The sequence below is a fragment of the Macrosteles quadrilineatus genome, unplaced genomic scaffold, assembly GCF_028750875.1.
Source record: "Macrosteles quadrilineatus isolate MER2022 unplaced genomic scaffold, UCM_ALF_1.0 Scaffold_3__2_contigs__length_128488019, whole genome shotgun sequence".
Lineage (NCBI taxonomy): Eukaryota > Metazoa > Arthropoda > Insecta > Hemiptera > Cicadellidae > Macrosteles > Macrosteles quadrilineatus.
In genome coordinates this window covers 47,868,975-47,891,851 of record NW_026542596.1, presented here as the reverse complement: position 1 = coordinate 47,891,851, position 22,877 = coordinate 47,868,975, and the positions used below count along the sequence as shown (strand labels likewise).

Sequence of the window (22,877 nt, the reverse complement as noted above, 5' to 3'; positions counted from 1 at the left end):
AAATATTGGCAGAAATAGGTACTAATCACAATAAATAGGTTACAGTTCCGGCACCTCATTTTTTACAAATCGAACATTGAGAACAAGTAACATCTCATCAACGATCACATAACTTCTCATGCCATTGTGTGTTTCTAGTTGGTGACGTTTGAGTGTGCTGGTGTCGACTACTGTGTCTCCCTTTTGGGTCAGATTTTAAGATTTTTGCTTTAATAATTTGTTACAACGTGAAAGGGAAAGCTATACTTTTTACAAATCGGTTGCTGTATTCAATTTATTTAGTGTTAAATGTAGGTAAATGCCCAGAAACTAATTGTGAACAATAAAACTGGCTTCATAAGCCGGACACAACTAACCTTAAAATCATCCTCACTATCTATGAAAATTATAAATCGATAAGAAGAAGGTAGAAAGTATGTTTTGTCTGTGGAAGTAGCGAAGTAGCTATGTTTAATCCAGGGCGTAAACCGTGCTATTGGTTAGCGAATCTTACCTTGTTGAAGTTGCCAATTTAACTTGTTGTAGGCATAGTTGTTAACTGTTGTTGCTGTTGTTGTTACTGTTGTTGTTAATGTTGATTGTTGTTGTTGCAGACACCAGTTACTCATATCACCCCGCCATCCACGATGATTCCTTCGTTCGTCGCAAGCAGAGGCGAAACAGAACCACCTTCACTCTACAACAGGTCTGTAAAAAGATAAAAATCTATTGGTAACAAACAATAGAATACAAAATAATAAATCTTCATACTTCTACGATGTAGATAGTGAATAATTGAATCTACTTGATAAAACTAACTTTCAATTATTTGAGTTTTAGTCCTGCATAGTTTGGCAAATTATTTAAAAATGTTTTCCCAAAATACCAAAATACAACAACTATTCATTAACAAACAGAAACGGGGCTTGAACCTTAAATGACATCCTATCCATTAATGAAGTAAATACAATATAATTCACAATAATATGAATGGTAATAATAAATAATGTATAGTATGATAATGTATAATATCATGATATGTAAGTTAATAACGGCAATTATGTTGAATTTAACAGCATTTTTATTTCCTATCAATATAAAAAAATTAATTAAATGGTACATACAAATATATTATATACTGAAATAACAATAACCTCCTAAGAGTACACAAAAAAAAACTATAGTGAAAGAAACATGAAAAAATTAAAATACACAAAAAATAATACATGTGCAGACCTGTGCGAAGACTAGATGCGAAAAACCTTATCATGCGAGATTTAAACGCTATTGGTGAAGATGTTTATTAGTAATTGTTTGGCGTGTTTTCAGCTTGAGGAACTGGAGACAGCGTTCGCACAGACACATTATCCTGATGTCTTCACAAGGGAAGATCTTGCTATGAAGATAAACCTGACTGAAGCCAGGGTTCAGGTCAGTAACATCACAAATGAAAAAGTCATCTTACCTAGACTGAAAATACATTTTTACTACACTATTTAATTAGTGAATATTGGATATTCTATGCACTATGTGATAAAATACATTTATATATATATATATATATATACTATTTCCGCTTGCTCCAAACACTGTTTTTCATTGTTAAATTTGACTGGTTCGTAATTCATTAAAAAGTTGCCTTGTAGGTTTCAACCAAATATTTACAATAATTGGAGAATTTTACGACAGTTATCATGCCTATCTAAATTCACCCAGATGGAATTTAGATATCTGGGAGTCTCGAATCGAAACAAAAAACAGTGGCCCGGGCTGAGGTCATAACAGGAAAAAACTAGGGCAAACATTCGTTCATGAAAATTCAATAAATATTAAAATGAAGACGTATAACATATGAATATTTAAATGATTGCTCAATGGATTTTTTTATGAATTCAAATGCTTCAAAATACATGCGTGTAGTTTTATACATCGATGGCGTGTACTGGCTTGAAATAGTTAATGTCGATGTCAAGGACTCATAATACACTTAAGACAAAATATTAAAAACTTGAAAGCAGGCAAACCATTCTTAAAACATATTCTTCGAAATATACTCTCACCTATTCCATAAGCTTTCAAAAGTTCAAAGATATTTGTCAACAGAAATATCAAGAATGATGAGAAAGTTGAGTGATGTGTCGTGGTAATATAATGTAAATATTACTACAAAAACAATTATGCCTTAAAGATTTTATTATTTTGAAATCATTTATTGGATGCATGTGGTCTGTCAAGAGTTGTCTAGAAATTATACATTTTTAGTTTGCAATATAACTTTAAATTCCACATTCTAATGTTTGATTTCACTTTGAGAACGAAATAGCCACACATTTTATAACAATTCTACACTTTACATTATTTCGCATAACAAAATTTACACGAAAAAGGATTGCCCCTCCCCTAACCACTTTCAGGGACTTACTTGCCTGAGGGCTCTAAGATGCCGTTTTGGATCGACGAGGGCCTATAATCGTATGCAATAAGGCTCATTATCGTATGCAATAAGGGTCCGTGGCCGCTCTAATCGCATAGCTCGCCGTGCATTATTTAGTTATATCAAATCCTTGGTCCCGAGACGGCGAAGTATAGATGCAAAGTAGGTCTTCAGGGAGAGGGATATCATCATCGATTGGGCTTTGCACTGAGGACATGGATGATATGGAGTGGTCAATAACTGATGAACAATAACTCAGCTTGGCCAAGACTTTAAAATATATTTTATAAGTATTGCTCCAAAACCTTGTGGCTTACGTACCTTTATGTCATCAAACCTTGATAACTCAATAAATACCATGGCCACTTCAAAGAGTATAAACACAAACACCATCATTTATATTTTGAACGATTGCAATACTGTACTTAACAGTATGTGAATAGAGAAGCACAATAATAAACATTTTTCGACGTAAGAATGTAAAATGACGGACTGCCAAAATTTCCAACACTTGTTTTCAATTGTATAACGTCATTCCGTGTACCAAATACAAAGCTACCCCTTTTTGTCTACAATTTCGAAGTTACCGGTATATCCTTTTTAACCATTATAGTGCACTTTTTTACAAATATATTTATGTTGTGTCCATGTATATGATTTTAGTACCATGTCCCTCGACCAAAAGTATGTATTGTGCTAACTTCTCCATTTTCAACCCACGCTGTTAATAGAACATGTGATTAGAATTTCTTGATTTTTTTTATTTTCTGTTTATATTTTGTTGTTATTTCGTCACCAACATAACCCATAAGGACCATGTTAATTTAAAGTAAATTAAAATACATTTTTCGTGCTTAGTTTTGAGCCTATTTTAATTTATAAAACGATTCTGAACATCTACAGGAAAATATCTTTCATTTTATATTCCATGTGTTTTTATGTACAAACCACGTGTAATTCGGTCCAGTAGTATGGTCAGGTACCTGTCATAAGTTTTGCAAAATATTTTTAGTATATAGGATTTCAGATACGAAACATTCTAATTTACCTTCAGACTTTCAATTGCTCACAGTATGTCCGTACTGGTTATGTCAATGCTTCATTGCGAAAATAATCACTCAACACAAGACAATATCTATGTACTAATCCGAGTGGAAATTAACAATACTGATTAATATAAAACACCTGATGTGCTTAATTTTAATACAATATACTATAGTCAACGTGTTTATGTTACTTTACTACAGTATAACGAGTTAGTTTACACGGCGCATAAGTTGGCAACACTGAACAGTGACGCGCGATCGCCTCCCCACAACTCGGTCCCATGGTGTAATGGTTAGCACTCTGGACTTTGAATCCAGCGATCCGAGTTCAAATCTCGGTGGGACCTTTACTTTTTATCATCGGTAGACTACTCAAACCGTTAAATTACTGTTTATCAAGTATGTGTATTGAAATAACATGCGTTTGCAAAAGTTTTTGTTACGAAATATTTTATTATAGTTTTCAAACTTAAAAATACTATTTCATGTTATTTAAAATTGTTATAGTTTTTAAATTACATTAGAGAGCTAAACAACATATCAAATTATTTTAAGTACAGTTTAATAAACAATGTTTAAAGGAATAAAATAAAAATATTTAGGCTACAAATTAATAATTAGTCCTTTGGAAGACCTTGTCTTTTTAAATGTGAATGAAAATGAAAACGGTAAAATACTAACTTTACTTTTTAATAGTTTGAACCTACACACGTTTTTGTGTATATTGCAAAAAATGTTAATGTCCATCAAGTTATACTGTATTACGTTCTGTAAAAAAAATACTTTTATTAGTTGCCAGTGTAAACATCCGATGTATATGGAGCAGCTGTATCCATTTTTTTAAGAACACAGTTGAATGATCCACTAAGTGTACTGTTATCGAAACTATATTTTCTCTCCAAGTTTTCGAAACTTTGATAATTCTATATGATTTGCAATACAGTACACGATGCTATAGAGTTTTATAACAATCTAACTTTTCTATTGAGCTTGATTATACGGTGGTGTATTCAACAGAAATTAGTAATTGAAATCAGTTCACCAGGTCGATGGTCAAAATCATCAACATTAACTTGTACATTATCCTTAAATTAGCTTCAAATTAAAAATAGTAATGGCATTACTAGCTAATTCATAGTTAAAGATACAACCGAAAGTTTTACATTGTAGTTATTTTTGAATATAAAAAAAGCTTTGTTAAATCGAGTCACCAACACAGAGCATTGATGTAAATTACTGTGTTTTTGGCAAATATATACCAAGTTGTTCATCTAGCCTCCGTAAAGGACAACTTATTGTAAATATAACATATTTTATGTCACAGTAACAACTAGGGAAGAAAATATAATTTTTACAGTAGCGCACTATGTTCAATTTGATTTTCATAAGAGGTTACAACTGGTCCATATTGTATTTCTACTCCAGTATATAAAAATCAATGGAACAATGTCATAGGAAATTACGTAAACCCTTTCACATAAATTGAAACAATCAACCACATTTGAATCCATTCTCTAACACAAATACTACTATTACTTAAACTTCCATTCAACAAATCCGGAAACCACAGCGCGGCAAACACTCCAAGAAACATGGACGCGGACGGACATCTCCGGGTTATTTAGTTTTGTCCCGCCTTCTTGGTCGCCATGGCAACACTGGGCGTGCGCATTGTTGCGTGTGGCGCGCTGTCGCGTCGTGTTAATCGCGTTATCGCGTCGTCCAACGTGCACTTACACAAACCCGCTTACATGTAAGCTACTTACAACTTAACACGTCTCTTACACACTTCCCGGCGACTTAAAAACTCCCTTATTGAGTTTTCCAATAAACCCCTAAGTGAAGAGTTCACCGGCGGCGAAATCGGGAGTAGAACGAAGTTTTTGTTTTTGGTTCCATTAATAAACGCTAATGGAATTATTTTAAGACCGGTTAATCTTTTAATTACTTGTTTAAGACGTTAAAAGCTTATCTGGGGCTGGAATTGATTAAACTCACGGGTGTAGTTCTATTTATTTATAAATCTATTTATTATTTAACGTGATGTATCTTCCGCTAGGTCTTAAGATTTGTGCTATTGACTTTTTGGATGCTCATCTCATCTATGTGGACCAGCTGCAGATATTCTTTATTCAAATGGAACATAGTTTAATGAAACGCATATAGAGTGCGCTACTGTCGTAATTATATTTTCTCCCTCAATTTTCGATACTTTGATAGTTGTAAAAAATCACACAAAATATGTAGTTTATTTAATAATAGGCCTACGTCTGATTTTCATTTTGGCTTGGTTAAAAAGATGGACACAATTTTGCATTACATATCATTGTTTTGCATTACAATGAAGCAAGTATTTACACTACATATATTCAACGATATCTGGAGGCTAACATAAAAAATGAAAAAGTGATAAAACATTTTCGACTGTAGCACTCTTTGAGAGTGACTCAAACAACCCTTATCAATTACCCTTACAATAATCAATTACCCTTATTTCTATAGGTTACAGCTAGTTTATTTAGGCCTATATCAATACACCAAAAGTCAACGGTAAAATCAATCTTTTAAAATGGCTTTTATAACCAAAAATAACAATGTTAATAAATTGAAAGTCATAAAAAGTTGTGCGATTAGTTTATTGTGGACGTTGTTTTCTACAATGTAGAAGCAATGATGGAAGCCAGCAAGTTATTCAGTCGAGCACGAAAGCGTAGACGAACTAATGACACAATAACATAATAACACAGTCCGCTCTTCCAGGAAGCACTCACACTGTTAGCTACTTACCGACAATTTGCCTCCTTAGCAAACAAACTTTGTACACAACTAACCGACGATGGGAGAACTCATCCGTCTAAGTTATATAGGATGAAACTCAAGTTGGCTTGTAACCTTATCACATGGTCTATTAGGATCTCAATTGGGATACAGTGTGCTTAAAATAAGCTGTACGTGTAGTGTAAAGGATGGCTAACAAAATATGCTTTCACGGTAATACAGTATTAACAACACTTTTAGACAAATGTATTGTATCGATTTAGTTCACAATACCTTTTACAGGTAAAAGATTAAGTGAGTCATGTCCATTTATTTGTTTTAGTTGCTGACTTATAATAATTTATAGCTTGATTATAGCCGAATTGATACAAAAGAACTACTACGTTCTGTAAAGATTACGTTATGTAAAGTATATGTCTTTAATATTTTGAGTCTAGTTCTGGACGTTAAGGTTGCACTGCAACATTGTAAGTAGCTTTATGGATTTGATCACCAACTTACTTAGTTACTGGGGGTGGTTAACTTTTTCAATAATTATCAAAGTGTCTATAATTCCTACACTTTGATCAAAGATTTAGAAACAATGATACGGAAGAATGCATCATTAACGTAAAATTAATAAATGTTGAAAGCCATTTTGAGAGGCAACGTTTACATGAAAAGTATTTTTATTATTAAACTTAAGTTTGTTAATGATGTTGCAACAAATATGGTCAAAAAGTTTCAATCATTTCTAATTTTCGGTCGAAAAGAGCCACTTAGTGATGAAACGTACTATTTTATTACAACTGCAATACTGTATGACGCAACCTCAACCACCATAATATACCAAGACCTAAGAATACCCATGATTTTCACGTCATGAAACTTCACAACAAAAATCTTCAAAGACAACACCCAAGAAGGAAAGAAATGCATAACACAGTTCATTAAATTTGTTGGAGTAGGTAGAGGTGGGGGCAGGCTGAATGAGTGGGTGTATCTAATTATGACCCCCTTATCGCCGTGTACCGGTTGTAGGGTTGTAGTACGGGGCTCGTGGAAGTCAAGTGTGCTTGGACAAATTGTACAATCTGGCGCTAACAATACAAAGGCCCTTGTGTTACTCCACACCTTGGAGAGAGACGCGAATGAAAATGTACAGGTTACGTTCTTTCAGACCAGGGTTGTGTGGAAGGCCCTACTAGTCGGGGAAATAAATATGTGCACTCGAGTTTGAGCCTAAATATCTCTGAGATTAATTATCCGATTTTGTTGAAACAAAAATTAAATGTAAGCTTGTTTAAATATATTTTACGTGGTAACAATTTAAAAATTTTCCGTTTACCAGAAAAATTTATATAGTTGAAAGATCCTAAAAAGTACCGGTTTTTAAGGAACTCTGCACTAACACTGAAGTTTAAAAATTAATTGTAAACAAACCACTGAGCCAATCTTTCTGAAATTTTTATGGCTTATTGGTAGGTTTATTGTTAACATTTCCATGCATTTTAAAATTTTTACTCACAAAAGTTTTTATGCTGCTGTTAATTTTTAAAACCTATGCTAACATCGTTAATAAGACGCTAAAAATTTCGTTCAAAATACCATCGTGTTTGTCGTGACACAAGAAATAACACCAATATGATAGATTTATAATGCGAACAAAGGCGTTTTTTAAACAGATTTATATTTGTAAACAAAAATTTCTCCCGCGACTGGCAGCGGGCCGCCTGGTGTGCGTACGATATTTCCCAGCCGGGCGGGGGCGCGGCGAATCTGCGACGTTGCCGATGTGTACCTGGCCAGTGGCCACCACACTGACATTGCATCGGTATTAACTCACGGCAAACAACTGTGTATATCAATATTTAGTTTGAAATTTACATAAATTTACTAACAATATATTCTAATTAACTAGTCATGAAACAAATACATTATAATAAGTTAACTATGGTGGTATGAAAAATTAATTTTGTATTACAAGCAACAAGCCAACTGTTTTGTGTTGATTGAGCTAGTTAAAAAATTATAACAGCTAAACGCCAAGTAAATATTTTCCACCAGTATTTATTTTATGGTTTCTTTAATTTGCCACTTTTAAATATACAACTGAGAGTAGAAATCGGAGCGGTCATCACCCTTTCCGGGAAGTGTTGCGTTCAGCTGGAATATCCGATGAGTAATGGAATGTAAACATTAGCTCCCACCTTTCTTGAACTATGGTCGCTATGAGAGATGACTAACCAAGCTAACCAGTTCGTCTTAGATTTTTACACCGGTCGGTAACATCTATTCGAAAATGGCTCCTCGCCGGAATTTTTTCGATGGTGAAATACAGATGATAGTTAGTGCGATTTGTTTCTTTCATGCGGAAAAAGAAAAGTGCTGTGACAAACGTTATCCCGTGTATGATCATGTGGCCAATTGTTTTAACATCGGAACAAGGATAAATGTGGACCAATTTACCGTGGGAGCGATACGAAGGTACTTATATGATTTTTACGTTCAAAAAATGTTTCCAACGATCGAAAAATTAAGGCAGAAGCTAAATATTGATTTTCAAAGTTGTTTGCCGTGAGTGAATAGGCTGCCCATGCAATGTCAGTGTGGTGGCCACTGGCCAGGTACACATCGGCAACGTCGCAGATTCGCCGCGCTCCCGCCCGGCTGGGAAATATCGTACGCACACCAGGCGGCCCGCTGCCAGTCGCGGGAGAAATTTTTGTTTACAAATATAAATCTGTTTAAAAAACACCTTTGTTCGCATTATAAATCTATCATATTGGTGTTATTTCTTGTGTCACGACAAACACGATGGTATTTTGAACGAAATTTTTAGCGTCTTATTAACGATGTTAGCATAGGTTTTAAAAATTAACAGCAGCATAAAAACTATTGTGAGTAAAAATTTTAAAATGCATGGAAATGTTAACAATAAACCTACCAATAAGCCATAAAAATTTCAGAAAGATTGGCTCAGTGGTTTGTTTACAATTAATTTTTAAAGTTCAGTGTTAGTGCAGAGTTCCTTAAAAACCGGTACTTTTTAGGATCTTTCAACTATATAAATTTTTCTGGTAAACGGAAAATTTTTAAATTGTTACCACGTAAAATGTATTTAAACAAACTTACACTTAATTTTTGTTTCAACAAAATCTGATAATTCATCTCAGAGATATTTAGGCTCAAACTCGAGTGCACATATTTATTTCCCCGACAGTACATACATCCTCGCTGTAGTAACAGAGTGTTGGTCGCTAGAGCTTCTGCGTTCAACACTTGCTTCTTGCTACAATTGTCGGCGTCATAGTTCAATATTTCAGTAAAATATATGAATCTATATTTCACATCTTGGAGGGCAGGCAATGAAATGTATCGTACAGGCTACGTTCTTGTACAGGGTTTTGAGTGGGAATCTAACAAACCGTGGTAACATAAGATGCGATGTGACGGTCAGTAAAATGACTACTCAATCTCTTTTCTCGTTCGTCTTCGCTCTAAATTAATTCTGATATAAACCGTTTGTCAGGAACAATTCATATATTGAAAGTTGATTGATATTGCAGCAAACCTGCAAAAGCGAATCCAAAGAGGCTCATAAGAAACTAAATTGACTCATCACATTCATTCTATTTCTTACTACAGTAAAAGCCAAGCCAGGTGGCATTCGGACCTAAAGTATAATTCTCTCGCTGAATAACTCGTTATGGTCTATTATCAATTAAGATGGGAACGCCTAGGTGCGTATTTTGGTCCCAAATACATTATGAGTGAGATATATTAAGTGTAGGCTGGAGTTAGATGTCTTGTATAGCTTTGTTGCTGACCAAGAGCAGCTGGTTCATTATCCTGAATCATTTATTTAAAGTTCATTGACCAGGAACAACTGGGTCCAGTTTCAAACCATCCAAAAGCTACTGACTTTTAGAATAATCTTCACCCCTGAGGTTTACATGGTCCTCACAAACACCTACTTGAAAATTAAAACATTTAAAAACTTGTTGGTCAAATTATAATACTGATAAAAGAATCAAATCAAATCAAAATCTCTTTATTCCTGAATTAATGTTACATGTTTGTTAAAAATTATGTGTGTACAGGAAAAATAATTCCCAAGTAGACTATCCGTCTGTGTTTGGGAATGAGTTGCTAATACAGCTATACACAGGCCCATAAACATTCAGGAGTACTTAGACACTTAATGATGATAGTAAATAAAACAATATTAACAAGATCAAGAGAGAAAAAACCCTAATTGCATCGAAACATCCAAAACTCAAATTTAGTGATTGTAAGTGGTATTTAGCAATGACGGAAAAACAGTGATTTGGTGTCGCATGAAACTGCAGAAATTTATGAGTACTGTACAACGATTTGAGTAATCCTTCTGATTGCTCCCTGCCGATATTTAAAAGCCAGCTCATGACTCTACGCACAGCGACGCTGTCACTCTCCGCCTCTCGAATATGTGAAGGCAAGTTTCTATACAATGTATGACAAACGTAATAAGGTATAGTTTTAAGGGTTGAATGGGAGAGTCTGGGAAAAGAAAAGCCGTAGTTAATGTTACTTCTAGTCAAATAACGATGTTGAACAGGAGAAAAAACCGAACATTTATTAAGTTTTATGAAAATAAGAAGATTTTTTATGAACAATTGTCGAATATTTAAAACTGGAAAGTCGCAAAACAGTTGCAAGGAAGAAAATCTAGAGTTTTTATTTAAAATAGTTTTGATAAAAACTCTAGATTTTCTCTAGAAGCATGGTGCAATCGGTAGCATGAATATAATGTATGAGCCCGCAGACCGTACATATATTATTTCCAAACATCACATTATCAGAGAACATTTTCGTAGCTGTCAAAGTCAGTTGACCTACACTGTCCTAACAAGATGCTCACGGTTATATGATCAGTGAAGGGTTGTTTTAATTCAATTACCCTCCCCAACGTAGACCCAATCAGAAATGGCCACCCATCGAAGGCTAAAGAAGCCTAATTTTTTAATCAACAGCCCGTTACACTGAAGGGGAAGTGTCATTCTCATTCCAGGAAAGAGAAAATTAGCGTGTCCAAAGTCGGAAAAGAGAAAAGAACGGGACTTTGCCTTTATTAAACAATCATCTCGAAATTACATTTTTCCTGATTATTTTCGCAATTGGAAAAGAGTCCTTTGATTAGCCTGGAACGAGATAATGCTTTCTTGTTCCCCGCTGGATTTGGAAATGTCACTTAGTAAATAATTACTCAAATTATTGTTTTCAGACAAGTTTGTAATTGGTTTATTTCTTTTTGGCTGATTATACTGGACAATTTGAAAGAGTTTTCGTGGTGTTTTATTAACAAATGACATTTGTATATTTAATTGTCTTTTATGCTAGCCTCTAAACATTTGTAATTATGTGTGAGTTACTTTCAACATTTTTAAATTTACTTTCAAACATAGTCAACTTGCTTCTGTATTGTATTATGTTAAAGGTCTATAGTAGTTTTATAAATAAATTTGAGACCATTCGTAGACAGTTGAGAAAAAAATCACTCTTTTATATGAAATGACAAATTTTAATACAGTACAGTTAGCGAATGTAAACCATAATAAAATAAATATAAAAAAGGCAGTTTTACTTTTACATTTGATTTAGGATAGTTTAAAAAATCCAGTTACATTTTTCATGAAAACTTGATTGGAAACAATTTGATGATTGTTTACGTACACCTTCATTAAAAGGATACATTTTGTACTAACTGTAAACTAAGGAGGGAAAAAAGAAAGAGCAGGAGCCATTCCGTAGTCTATATATTCATTTTATGTTGAATTTATGAAACAAAACTTTTGACGACACATATTGCCAACCTACTAAATTATTGTACCTAACGATAGAATGGGCTCAGTCGGGGACTTGTAGAGGATTAAAGAGATATGTAACAAAATACCTGCAAACTGAGGACAGAGCTTAGCCGTTAGATGATAAAATAGTTTTCTTTAATTAAATCATTTGACACATCACGCAGTTTTGGTCAGTACGAAACACGAAACTTGTCTTTTATGTAGCAATGATGGTTTGTGTGAGCTAAAATAATAAAGTTTCAACAACCTACTACTCTGGATACGCCATACTTGTAGAAGTATTTGCAAAACTTTCCAAACTATCAAAGAAAGTTTGCATCAAATTATCAGAAAATCTGTCGATAATCGTACAAACCATAGTTTATATACTAAACAAAGCAAAAGTACATAAACACACATTCCACACCAACAATACACCAGACAGAATCTGAGGATAAGCACGACACACTCCTGGGGGTAAGAACTTACAAGGAGGGTAGAAGAAAGGGGGGAGTGGTGTCCGTTTCCACAACCTGCTACAGATATTTTTCAATTCCAATTTAATCTGACAGCTAATAGGCCTGCGGTGAACTCCAATAATTCGTCTGAAGCCCCGAGCTTGTCCCACGGGGGTGGATTTAAAATGCCCCGCGCCGCGCCGCCCCGGCCCGGGCTTACCCTAACCCGAGTTTATAATCTTCGATAATATGTTAAGGGAACGGCCACATCCATAACGGCTATCCCTCCTTAATAGACCAGCTCTTTATATTATCACATTTCACATCCGCTGCCTCTACGTCTTTATTTTTGTAAAGCTGCCAAAACCGTTGGAATTTAGTTTAGGAGATCGATCCTGCGAGCATTTTTACTCTGTGTAAAGAGATGTGATCATTTGACGATGGAAATGTGAAGAATTTGAACTGTTTTATGGTTTACGCTGAAAATTATAATGTTTTCAAGCGGCACTTCATAAAAGTTGACGGGCGTTTAATAGTGATCTGACTTGTAAGTCTTGTAATTTAAGAGTATTGATGAATCAAATTAACAATGACATTAAATACTTGAGGATTGAAATGCAATTAATGGTTGGATTACTCGTTGTTCGTTACATTGTTGTTTATACTTTTTTCATGACAAATTTTAAAACCAATCTAGTCGCAATATAAATTTTTTTATAGCATCATTAATTGAGCCTGAGGTAAAATACCCCTACCGCAGCAAACTTGCAGACTAAGCGAATTTTAACTTGTCTGATTACATTTTTACTAAAATATTTCCATAAATAAGACATATTTATTCCCTCATAACATTGTAGATTTAACGAGTGCTTAGGTTTGCTGCTACGGGGAAGGTAAAAAGTGTTTTTTGACATACGTCAATAGTATAGGATGAAATAAATTTGCTAAATTTTATCAATATATATCCATAAACAAGTAAACTACAACAATTTTCATTTTCTCCATAAGAATAACATGGGAATTTTAAATTACACTATTTTTGAATTTTCTCCGTGACCGTTAGCCATACAACAGCGCTTCAATATGCTAAATTATTTTTTTTTTAAGCTCTACAAAATGGTCCAACATGCTAAGTTATTTGTTTATAAGCTCTACAAAATGGTTTGGAACGAAATTGCAAAATTTTCATGTTATGGGGGTCTAAATGGGAAAACCCAATTTTACCCCATTAAACTCCGTTCCCATAGTCCGATCTTGCTGGTTTGCCAACTTGTTAGAACAAAGACCAAATCACTGTTTACTCGTTTATACAAAATTTAATTAAAATCGGATGATTTCTACTCGAGTTAGAGTGCTAACAGACACACAGCCTGAATTCAAACGGATTGTGTTTTTAGCCTCTGGGTGGGGAGACAAAGTAAATCGGTCTCGGGTCTAGGTCTTACCATGAGACCTAACATAGCTTATTCCCTATATGGGAAATTCGCTAATATACTTTTGAACCGCCCCTAAGGGCAAGTTGTCATTCTCTACTCCTTGTATAAAGCCCTTGGCCGCAATTCAATTTACCACATTGTCGGACTTGGACTTATTCACCTCAGAACTCAGCCATTGCCCTTGGGGGAATTTCTTCTCGGCCGCGTTCAATTCTTTTAAGCGGTTTGTAATTTGACATGCCTTCAATTTCTCCGACGTTTATAAACTTAATTTCACCTTTTCGTGTCGATTTATATTGCCAGTTCTTGCCGGTTCCTTGGTGAATTGGGTTAGCTTAGAATGCATTTGGTGAATCAAATGTTGAAGGAAAAGTGCTATAAAATGTTTATTATATTGAATTTAGATCGATCACTTAAACTTGCATGAAGTCGTTAATACGAACAATAAGTATTGATTTAGAGTTGATCTACTACCCTAGCTTTAATTTGAAACAATAAAATATTTAATTACTACAATGTGTGATTTTGACTTGTAAAACGCAACGTGAAATATTCGTAATTCCTTTAACAAAATATGCATACGTCTAAGTATAAAATAAGTCTTAGAGAAAAGGTATATGGTCGAAATTATGGCTTTAAAATTTCTCCAGGCTAATTTGTTAAAGCTATGACTTTCTGTTGTGTTAATACACGTACATTGTATAGTTGACTGTAAAATTAAGGATTTACAGTCAACGATTGTAGTATACCTTGCTTGCTATCGCATTGTAGGGGTTATGGGGATAGCTGTACTAGTGACAGTATTTGGTACAAGTTGACTGGATAACTTTTTACTCCATTAATAAAGCAATGCATGGTTATAAAAAATAAATAATTATTATGAAATATTTTAAAATTGCCTCAAGTACATTATCTCACGTTATATAGATCACTGGTAGCTGAAATTTCGAAAAGGTTAAACATAACACGCTAATCTGAAACGCGACTTTGAATTTAAAAAATCTCAGTTTAAATATTGACTACCAGTATATGAAACTTAGAATTTTTACTCTTTCGATAGAATTAAAAGTTGACATGAGTATGTAAGTCAATCAAATTAAAACAAACTTTCCAAGACTGTTTTAAAACAAAATTATTTTCGATTAAATAATAACTAACTAACTGATGGATTACCTATGTTAGTTCCCATTTTAGTTTTTTCATCACAAATATACATATTTTGAACCACAATGTAAGAGTATCCATTAAAGTTTGTAAAACAGTTATGATATACTTATGTTTATGTAGACGTCATACTTGTTATATTAAACCAAGCTAAGGCCAAAGAATATGATTTTCTTGGTCCTAAGCATTTTCCTTAAAGGAGATAAGCTCAGGTTTTTTTGGTAGTACGGTATATAAAAAAACCTACTGGACAATCAAGCAAAAGCATAATAATTTAGCCATAAGAAATTCCGTGAGATGCCAATTAATACTTCAAGATACAAAATAATAAAATATAAATTATGTAAGATTTTTTCAAATATAACGAAAAAGTTAAATTAAGTAAAGTCCACTAAGTTAAACTAAGTGAAACAAAAGCTTCTTCCATTTATACTTGCCAGAGGACCCAACAATGATGCAATATAAAAAAACCCAATTTAGGTTTTTAAAAAAGAAAAGGAAGAAGCCATAGATGGAAAACCTGAACATTACTCAACTAATAATTCATTTAATATTATAATAAGAAAAATTAAAAGAAGACGATTCCAAGAAAAGTTAATTAACTTTTTCTTTATCCACAAAGGATAAGCAGTAATGAAACTGGTAATTGCTTTAAGTGGTTAAATTTGCTTAGCAGCTCGTTCAAACAACCACCTTCACACGAAGGGATAATTTACATGGAATAATGAAACAAATTTGAAACCAACGTTGTTTGCTCGTTTCAAAGAGAAATTCCGAAATTAAGATAACTCTTTTCGAGAAGTAATTTTATGAATGAACTCCGTTCAGTGAAATATAAATTCAGAAAGTAATTAAAAACTTTGTCAAATCGGCTTAATGAGTCCGCGTCGTTGCAAAAGTATATTCTCCTTGGTAAAATCTAATTTTTGTAATTATTCTTGGATTATTATGTTTTACAAAGGAGCGATTTCAAATTTCACCATGCTTATCCCTTTATTTTGGTGGTTATATTTTAATATGTACAGATTTCATGGCATTCGATAATCAAGGTGCAAACGTTTTACCTGAATGGTTTTAGTACCGTAATTAATTGGAATTGTATCACCATAGTTCAAAACATCAAAGTACCAGATACGCTCATAGGACTTCAATAAATATGCGCATAGCCACCTCTAGAGAAGGCTATGATTTGTGTCTATTACTTTTTTTTATATCAGTACTGATTCAACTGTAAAATTGATCAATACAGGTAAAAAGTATAGAAAAATATATCATAAAGCAAACTTAAATTTAAAAACTCAAGTTTCAAAAAAGAATTTTTTGTTAAGTGCCATTTATAACGTGTTGCAACTTGCAACTACAGTGCTGTAGTAGGCCCACTGTAAGTTTCTTTGCATACTCAAAAGACAAACATGGTGAATACATAGATTACGTCCTTAATCTAGTTATTAGTTATTAATTTTTACGATAGTATTCTACATACCATTTATTAAGTTGGAAAGAGTAGCAAGGTCTCCAAATTATTTTATGAAACATTGTTTCTAAAGTATGTATGTGAAATATTTTTCAGTCCTCGACTCAACCGACAAAAGAACGACTGATTTCCATACAACTTTATATAAATGCTAATAATGTTTAAACGTCTGTTAATTTTAGAAAACTTACTAAGAGTTTTAAAATTAAAAGCCCAAATTAATTCCAAAATTTATTCAAATGGCATTAACCTTCTCCCTTTAAAATGCATTGCAAAGCGAACCAGCTCAAACCACACTCCATAATTCACATAAATATCGACACAAGATGGACGAGCGTTGACAGCGAGTCCTCGCTTGTTGGTTAAGTCATGAAATGCAACACTCGGCAAGCGGTCTTGACGCCATTCATTATACAAACATACTTTTCCAATTCCCTTTGGTTCGAATCGAATCGTAAAGGGAAAAATGGAGCGGAACCGCGAAACCGGACTTTTGGCGCGTGAATATTGATGGCATCCATTAGATTGGCGGGAAATCGCGCTCACGGCGGTGCACGGGACTTTGGGAATTGTCAATCACAGGTACACAGGCGATTACGTGGAAAAGGATACTCTGCAGACCTCTGAGTGGTGAAAGCAGTGTAGATTTTGCTGGTTGGAATTGAATTAGAGACCAATTTCATGTTTATTTAGTTTTTAACTTTTTAATAATTGATAAGTAAAATCTACGTTTTAAAATTTCTACGTCTTTGTAGACCTAGGAAGAGATAGTTTGTAACTCGTTATCCAAATAATTATGTTTTCTAAGTTTTTCTTTTTTTAGTTTTTGAGCTTACGAAGCGGTTCAAACCACGTCGTAATATGCTTTAATAATTTAAGGAGTGTAAACCCAATACTGCGATGCAAAGTATCACATCGAACCCAATAAAAATACGTTTAAATTTAAACTTCTACTTCTACTCAATGCCAGTAGCTAAAAACACAATAAATGGACAGCCTTCAATTTAACGACCATTAACAAAGCAATCATCGTACTAAATGACGTGCAAAGCTATTGTCCCTGGACCGCAGTAATTATAGCCATGAATATGGCACTACAAACAGCGCTGATGACGTCACGCCGCCGGCTGCTTGTGCGACATTGTCCGCAAATATTAGTTTGAGCGGATTGTCCCTCCTCTTGTTGACTCGGAGCTCATCTTGTTTAGAACCAACATTTTGTTTTCGGTCTCAAATCCCAGTTTAAATAGGACTCCCTCGGGCTAGTCGCTGCCTCGCAACTCTCCCTGTCAAGATTTACTGAGTGCAATTTCAGATTGTCGGTCAGTGTTTAGTTACTTTTGCCGAGACAGTTTTCGAGAGTGAAAACAATGTTTTGTGTACAGTGTAGAAGCTAATTCCGAAATGCTTGCGTGCTTTCTATGGATTTTCCTCTTCCTAGCTAGGGTAAAGGGAAAAAGTATTCAATTAATACAATAAATTTAGTTTGTTTAAATCAATGAATCATTGATTCAATCAATTGAAAAATCAATAAAGATTACCAAAATCTATCAGGAGTTATGCGTTTCAAAATTATGATATCTTGCAATTTCTCAATAGTTAAGATTGTAACAGATTCACTGCAATATAGCTTGACATAACAGGACCAAGAATGTACTTTTAAGCTATTTTAAAAACAATAATTACATGAATTGAACGCTGTGAATATATAAAATTATATAAAATCGACAGAAGCCAATAATATTTTAGATTGCCAAGGTCGTAAAGAGTTAAGGAAATGGTAATATAGTATGTTTCTTTATTCTTCTGAGAAAGAAAACAATAAAGTCTTTGTAGGTAAATTTCTCTTCAAAGTAATGAAGCGAGCATAAAAACAATTGTTAAAAACAGAAGTGAGGGAACTCGAAACAAAGAAGTTGTTTGGAAATGAGAAAATGACACTGAGTGAGAACAAATAAGTCGCAAAGTTGAGAATAAAGTAGGAAATGACTGAAATGTTGGAACAATAAGGACAATAAGGGTGTCCGGTGAGACGAAGGGAACAAAGGGCTCTCGTAACAAGGTCGCAACAACTGGAGGTGCCGGACAAGAAATCAGCAGAGTGGATACACAATTAGGCGTAATGAGCAAGGGCTCATTAGCTTTGATACAGGGTAGAGAACTCATTATGAGCGGCGGCGGCACTACGATGAGACAACGATGTAACAACAGTGTCGTACTCGAGTGGTGCTTGGTAATACTATCAGGAGTAGAATGTAGTGTGTGTATACTACAATGGGTCAAACACGTAACAACATTGTTGTAGTCTAGCGGTGCTTGGTAATACTATCAGGAGTAGAATGTAGTGTGTGTATACTACAATGGGACGAAAACGTAACAACATTGTTGCAGTCTAGCGGTGCATGGTAATACTATCAGGAGTAGAATGTAGTGTGTGTATACTACAATGTGACAAAGACGTAACAACATTGTTGTAGTCTAGCGGTGCTTGGTAATACTATCAGGAGTAGAATGTAGTGTGTGTATACTACAATGGAACAAACACGTAACAACATTGTTGTAGTCTAGCGGTGCTTGGTAATACTATCAGGAGTAGAATGTAGTGTGTGTGTATACTACAATGGGACAAACACGTAACAACATTGTTGTAGTCTAGCGGTGCTTGGTAATACCATCAGGAGTAGAATGTAGTGTGTGTATACTACAATGTGACAAAGACGTAACAACATTGTTGCAGTCTAGCGGTGCTTGGTAATACTATCAGGAGTAGAATGTAGTATGTGTATACTACAATGGAACAAACACGTAACAACATTGTCGTTGTCTAGCGATGCTTGGTAATACTATCAGGAGTAGAATGTATAGTTTGGCCGCTTAGAAAACGACCTGCGCGTTAATGCTAAACCAATGTTGAATGAGGTTGCTTTCTAAGCGGCCGAACTATAGTGTGTGTATACTACAATGGGACAAACACGTAACAACATTGTTGTAGTCTAGCGGTGCTTGGTAATACTATCAGGAGTAGAATGTAGTGTGAGTATACTACAATGGGACAAACGTAACAACATTGTTGTAGTCTAGCGGTGCTTAGTAATACTATCAGGAGTAGAATGTAGTGCGTGTATTCTACAATGGGACGAAAACGTAACAACGTTGTTGCAGTCTAGCGGTGCTTGGTAATACTATCAGGAGTAGAATGTAGTGTGTGTGTATACTACAATGTGACAAACACGTAACAACATTGTTGCAGTCTAGTGGTGCTTGTTAAATACTATCATAAGATAATCCAGTGTATGTATATTGGAAAAATGAATTTCTTGACACGCAAACTACTAGCATATGGTTATAATCACGGTATTGGAGGTGATTTCCCAAATATATTGTATTGCTGCATAACCGAAATAATAATTTATTGAATTGATAAACTATGGGGGTAATCTGAACATAACCTAGTTATTATACCTTTACTCTCTAGTTCATAAGGATTTTTGAAAAAATGACCTAGACTTTAATTGCTTTCACACAACAATTAAAATCCTTATGCTCAATTTCCAAAAGAATAGTTTAACCTCACAACTACTAACTGAAAGATAAACTGTGTATGCAGATTTTAAAATTTTCCAACGTGTATCTATATCCAACAACACCAACAGTTCCCACCCCTTCGATGGTGTCACATCGCGTTGTGATCCCTAGTCAAATCTCGGAGGCAAAGTCACAGTGGGGAGTGAAGCTTGATGTAAATGCAGTTGCACTGATCAAAATCAACTCACTTCTTCACTCAGATATCGAATCGAATCGCATCGCATCAGTGTCGAGAAAAGGTCTGAATATCGTATTACATTCAAAGGCGCGCTCCTCTTTACCCTCTCACTCTCTCTATCCTTCTATGTCGTCCCTCTATCAATATCTATACCTTTATTTGTCTCTTATCTTTATTCTATTTGAACTGAGATTTTCGTTTTTCTTCCATTCGTAATGTTTGCGCTGTTTGATCGCTTCTTTGTCCAGCTTTATTTGGCAATCGATTCAATCTAATATTTTCAGATAATTCTTGTAATTCTACTCTTCTAAACATGTTCTACTTAGGCTTTGGCAGATAAACCTTAGTGGGAGATTCTATTAGCAAAATAAGATTTATTATATTCCAAAAATAGCATTATTCGTAAAAGTATTTGATGAACACAAATTATTACCTACTCAAACAGTTGATGAAATAAACGCAAAAAAAATTGTAAAATAAACTATTTAGTAAGTTGTAGTAAGCTTTAAACAATTGTCATAGGCACAATAATACAGTATTCTAACGTGTGATTTTTCCCATAGTAATTTAGAAAACTTAAAAGTTCTGCTAATTAATTGGAAATAGAACAATGATTGGCTGTGAACAACTAAAATTATTGTTTACTGTAAAATTATCCATGTAAACCGTAACATTAGACAAATTAAGCGTCGTAGTTTACTCCAATCTTGGATACAACAGCTTTGATGGACATAATTGTTTACCTCTGCATCTTTCGACCCTTTATACTTGTAACATCACAGTTAGTGAGTGTTAGCACTTCTCAAAACAACTAAGCCTTCATTACTGCAGCTAATAGTCCGGACATATTTGTTGGTACTTTGTGTTTTGAATTCATTCTCGTTTTCAGGTGTGGTTCCAAAACAGGAGAGCGAAGTGGCGCAAAGCGGAGAGACTGAAGGAGGAGCAGAGGAAGAGAGAAGATCAAGATATTGGAAAGAGAAACTCCGATAAGGACATCAAAGACTCTAAGGTAATTTCGAAAGGAAATGCTGATGATGAGCAAAACATATCTTTTAGGTGATCTAACCTCACTTTCCATGGTTAGGCTAACGTGTTAAGATGAGATCATGGGGAATTTTTCACTCATTAGGCCTGCATGAAAAACATGGCTAACAAATTTGATAATTTTAAATTGTTCAACTGTTTTTCTACGAAATATTGATAAACTAATCAACGTTTCATTGCCACTGACTGGTCCGTATTGTAAGCAAAATAACTAAAGGGACCAACCCAAATAAACAAATCCGTTAAGAGGTTTTGGAAGATATTTACTAGGCTTAAATATATTCATGTTCAAGACCTTATTCGTATTTTCTTTTTAAATACAAAGTTTTAATGCAAATTTTTCATACGAAGTTTGAAAGTGGGACATTAACAGTAAACTAAAAACCAGACACATGAAAGTATCATATAAATCGCTTTCTATCATACACAAACTCTCCCCTTCACACAAAAACAATTAACACATAAAAATAAACCTTCCATGAAATTTCATCGTAAAAATTTCAAAAGAATAGGTTTTCCAAGACATTCAAATGCCCTTACCAACACAAAGAGAGCAATGCATTACAAACCACTGTGGAGCATCGTGAGGAAGTTTTATTTCATAACCGTGACAATATTTGACTCTGGCTTGTTTCCAAGGGGACCGCGTCTCGTTGTCCCTCCGTCTCGTTGTCCCTCCGTCTACTTGTACCTCGAGGCCTAGAGACAACTAGTCGTAGGTACAACTAGACGTAGGTACAAGTAGACGGTGGCTCACCCGACTAGTTATACCTGCAGATTTTTAAGAGGTACAACTAGACGTAGGTACAAGTAGACGTAGGTACAACTAGACGTGTATCCCACCGACAAGTAGTATCACCTAGCTTGTACGGATGCGACCAGTTGTCCCTACGACTAGTAGTCCCTACGACTAGTAGTCTCTACGACTAGTGGTCCCTCCGTCTAGTAGTCCCTACGTCTAGTTGTACCTACGCGTATTTTGCGTCCTTATAGTCTAGTTGTATCTATCCTTCAATTCGTTACCCTGTTTAATTGATTACTGCACGAGTACTTTTTAATAATACCCTTAATTAAATCAGGAACTGCAGTGTTCCGAGTCGATTGAGTATGATTGGCAAATATTTTTCACCGCAATACGATGTTTTAGTAGTTTTACAGACGTTAATTGGAGGCTGAAAGCTACGCATTGCTGTCCAGGGTCGAAATGGCAGCTATAGTTGTGATTAAAATTTTCCAGCCCTAGTACCGAAAATCGCTTATTTAATTAAAACATTTATATATATCATTAAATATACAAGCAGTATATCCCTAATGAATTGCAATAGACCGCTGCCCAGCAATTATGTATTACTATTTTTGCTGATTCCTTTAAATATTTTTTCACATAACCTTAAAGTATTTGCATTGATTAGTGTGCATATCTTATAGTTTACAATGGATTTCCCAGTGATCAATGAACAATGAAGTGTACAATGAAGTTGAGGTCCAGCG

General features: G+C 34.5%; 1 protein-coding gene and 1 non-coding gene across 2 annotated transcripts in view; both read left to right on the top strand.

Annotated features, from left to right (window-relative positions):
* LOC128990187 (dorsal root ganglia homeobox protein) overlaps positions 1 to 22,877 on the top strand; it is a 71,066-nt gene that overhangs the window by 19,756 nt on the left and 28,433 nt on the right. Inside the window, exons 3-5 of the mRNA XM_054412472.1 lie at positions 594 to 685; positions 1,309 to 1,410; positions 21,229 to 21,351. Coding sequence (XP_054268447.1) covers positions 594 to 685; positions 1,309 to 1,410; positions 21,229 to 21,351 — 317 coding nt within the window. The remainder of the gene's footprint in view (positions 1 to 593; positions 686 to 1,308; positions 1,411 to 21,228; positions 21,352 to 22,877) is intronic.
* Trnaq-uug (transfer RNA glutamine (anticodon UUG)) lies at positions 3,735 to 3,806 on the top strand. Its single transcript has one exon. It is a non-coding gene; the product is annotated as a tRNA-Gln (tRNA).